The sequence below is a fragment of the Pseudomyrmex gracilis genome, unplaced genomic scaffold (genome assembly GCF_002006095.1).
Source record: "Pseudomyrmex gracilis isolate BER0280 unplaced genomic scaffold, ASM200609v1 scaffold_314, whole genome shotgun sequence".
Taxonomy (NCBI): domain Eukaryota; kingdom Metazoa; phylum Arthropoda; class Insecta; order Hymenoptera; family Formicidae; genus Pseudomyrmex; species Pseudomyrmex gracilis.
The window spans coordinates 58,517-61,816 of record NW_018020898.1 but is presented as its reverse complement, the minus strand read 5'-3'; the positions used below and the strand labels follow the sequence as shown (position 1 = coordinate 61,816).

The following is a 3,300-nucleotide window of genomic DNA, read 5'->3' as shown; positions in this document are numbered from 1 at the left end:
TTTTTCTCGCCGGAGTACAAGAACCCTCCTCGGACTCCTCCGAGGCCGCGTATCTCTGGACAATATCATACACCGTCGACCTGGGGTATCCGAAGAACTTAATAATTTCGTTTGGCGTTCTTCCGGCGCGGACACCTTCAATAACCGTCGCTCTTCTATTATATTCCGGCGTCTTCCTGAACGACTCGGCCATTTTAAGGTTATTAATGTCTTATCGACGTCTCTAACCTGTAAGAATAATAATTGATTTAAATTTGTCTGGAAGGATGAAACCGTTAATTGTAGGAACGGCGGAACGGGAGCAAATAGCAAATGTATGATTTCAATGAATGCAAGAAATAAACGATAAGTATAATATATATAACACTATTTACTAAACCGCACTTACATTAACTATTGAGAAAAATACAAAGAAATATCACCGTGATAAACGATCGATCAAACTAATTGCTTGAGTTGAGCGCACACCGGTCAGAAGGAGCAAATCGGAAAAACTCTATTCTACACAAGGTACGGCGCTCTTCTGCCACATGGCTATAATCGGCGTAACCGGCTGGTCGCTTTAGCGCCGCCTGTTCGACTCTCGATCATTACAATCGATATTCTTACAATGTTTAGGTGAAAGAGGTCGCTATTAAATTAACAATTATAATAAATTTTCCTACAAACCTATCTTTAGGTCATATGGCACCTACTGCTGCATTCTAATATGATGGGAATGTCAAATTCAAATTTGTCCGGATTTAAGTGGCGGACCCTGTACATTTGACTAAAGCCTCTTGCACAATGGACGGAATAGCGATAGCGATAGAAATAACAAAAGTTTTAAAGAGTTTATATTTAAAAATAAAGGTAGAAACAGCGGAATCTAACATACATACACATGTATCAATGCAGATTAGAAAATCGGAATAAGCAATGGAGATAAAACTTCCAACGAGTTGGAATTCTGTGTTAAGCCCCTTGCACAATGGAAGGAATAGCGATAGCGATAGAAATAACACAGTTTTTAACACAGAATTTCAACTAGTCGGAAATTTTATCGCTATTACTTATTCCGATTTTCTGATCTGCATTGATACATGTGTATTTTTGTATGTTAGATTCCGCTGTTCCTACCTTTATTTTTAAATATAAACTCTTTAAAACTTTTGTTATTTCTATAGCTATCGCTATTCCGCAACTAGTCGGAAATTTTATCGCTATTACTTATTCCGATTTTCTGATCTGCATTGATACATGTGTATTTTTGTATGTTAGATTCCGCTGTTCCTACCTTTATTTTTAAATATAAACTCTTTAAAACTTTTGTTATTTCTATAGCTATCGCTATTCCGCAACTAGTCGGAAATTTTATCGCTATTACTTATTCCGATTTTCTGATCTGCATTGATACATGTGTATTTTTGTATGTTAGATTCCGCTGTTCCTACCTTTATTTTTAAATATAAACTCTTTAAAACTTTTGTTATTTCTATAGCTATCGCTATTCCGTCCATTGTGCAAGAGGCTTTAAAAACTATGTTATTTCTATCGCTATCGCTATTCCTTCCATTGTGCAAGGGGCTTAAAGGTACCTTTTCATACAGCAGCACGCTGCGGCAGCAAAACGTCACGTGACTCAAATTTTCTAGGACTGCTTCCACTAGGTATATTTGCTGCTCTCACCTAACCCTCATTCGATGCCATTCTCTGCGCAAAGTTCAAACAAACAAAAAGCAGCAAAACCGGGAAAATTTTATTGTTGATACTTATATTAGCAATAACTATATAATTCTATCAACAACAAAAAATGGTATCAAACGAGGTTTAGGTAAGAATAGCAAATGTACCTAGCGAAAGCAGTCCTAGAAAATTTTAGTCACGTGACCTTTTGCTGCTGTACGAAGAGGTATCTCGGCTGTGTTCCGTTTCACGCATATGCGCGCATTTATCTATAGTACGCGTTATGTATAGTATAGATAAATGCGCGCACATGCGTGAAACGGAACGCAGCTTATATTCATCGCCAGTACTAAAATATATGTTACTTTATAATATATGTCACGTGAACTATAGATTTTTAGCACTGACAGTAAATAAAACAGAACACAATCTTTATCTGTCTTTATCGTATCATATCAGCTGATTGAAAACGCGTGTGTACAACATATGTGTTACAAGTGTATATATATGAAAAAGTTATAAAAAAAAAAACGAAAATAAATAATTTATTTATTCAATGGATCCCGAGAATTTTACTGTGGAACTTATACATCAAGACATAGTCAAAAATCATCTTCAAGTCAATGCTTTAATACAAGTAAGTATATGTATATTATAAAGAAATATGTTTTTTACTGACATAAAATAATGTAAAGCAAAATATTTTACGATTTATATTCTATAAGAAAAAAAGACAGTCACTAAAAAATACTGATGCAACACAAATTCACCTGTTTGCTATAAAGGACATACTACAATGCAGTGGGCCGCTAGAAATGCTAGACGAACTAAATGCTGAGGGCAGAGCTAAAATAGCAAACTTAAAATTGTCTATAGAACGATTAGCATCAATTGCCGAAACCGAATCGAATAAAAAAAAAAGAACTGAATTGTTATCCTCTGTAAAAAGTTACAAAGAACAGCTTAATACTTCCTTGGCGGCTTTTCGCAAAGCCAATGTTGTCAGTGCGTGTGTCATTGATAAATTAGCAAGAGAAAATCTGCTTTCAATGCCCGAAGAGCAGCAGAACGCTCTTCGTAGACGGCGTGACAAACAGAGCTTAACAAACGCATCAAGCCAGACCACAGAAAAGTTGTTCAGCATCTCGAGACATCTGGCAGAAACAACTCAGAGAAGTGCCAATACTCTGGACACGCTATGTATGTACGCTATATATTTTATTCTTCACAATGTATTGTACTTATTAATTAACAATTTACGTTGTTTCAGTAACATTCTCGGATAAAGTCGGCAGCACCAAAGATGAGTTGGAACATCAACAGCAAGTTATAGTGCAGTCGGGAAAACTCTTAGGAAAATATGGAAGACGAGAAGTTACGGATAAAGTGTTGATTGCTCTGGCGCTTATCTTTTTTCTTGTTGTGGTTGCTTATATTCTTCAAAAAAGACTATTCTGAGTATACATAATTTAAGCGTTTAGAGTATCAAGTAATTGTAAATGTGATATAAGAAGTTTTATATATATATATCATATAAAATAATGTGATATATATATATATATATATATATCACATTATTTGAGATATACATATATATATATATATATATATATATATATATATATATATATATAT

At 34.7% G+C, this 3,300-nt stretch overlaps 1 protein-coding gene across 1 annotated transcript; it reads left to right on the top strand.

The window, feature by feature from the left end:
- Positions 1-1,658: 1,658 nt before the first annotated feature.
- Positions 1,659-3,173, top strand: LOC109860017 (vesicle transport protein SEC20). Its single transcript, XM_020438848.1, has 4 exons — positions 1,659-1,891; positions 2,059-2,302; positions 2,451-2,865; positions 2,936-3,173. The coding sequence occupies exons 2-4, from the start codon at positions 2,222-2,224 to the stop codon at positions 3,121-3,123; spliced, it is 684 nt and encodes a 227-aa protein (XP_020294437.1). The 5' UTR covers positions 1,659-1,891; positions 2,059-2,221; the 3' UTR covers positions 3,124-3,173.
- The last annotated feature ends 127 nt before the right edge of the window (positions 3,174-3,300 follow it).

Bases quoted from the DNA above. Each gene is read 5' to 3' on its own strand.
- LOC109860017 (XM_020438848.1), top strand. From the start codon at position 2,222: ATGGATCCCGAGAATTTTACTGTGGAACTTATACATCAAGACATAGTC. The intron at 2,303-2,450 runs GTAAGTATATGT...TTTGCTATAAAG, and splicing joins AAGTCAATGCTTTAATACAA to GACATACTACAATGCAGTGG. The intron at 2,866-2,935 runs GTATGTACGCTA...ACGTTGTTTCAG, and splicing joins CAATACTCTGGACACGCTAT to TAACATTCTCGGATAAAGTC.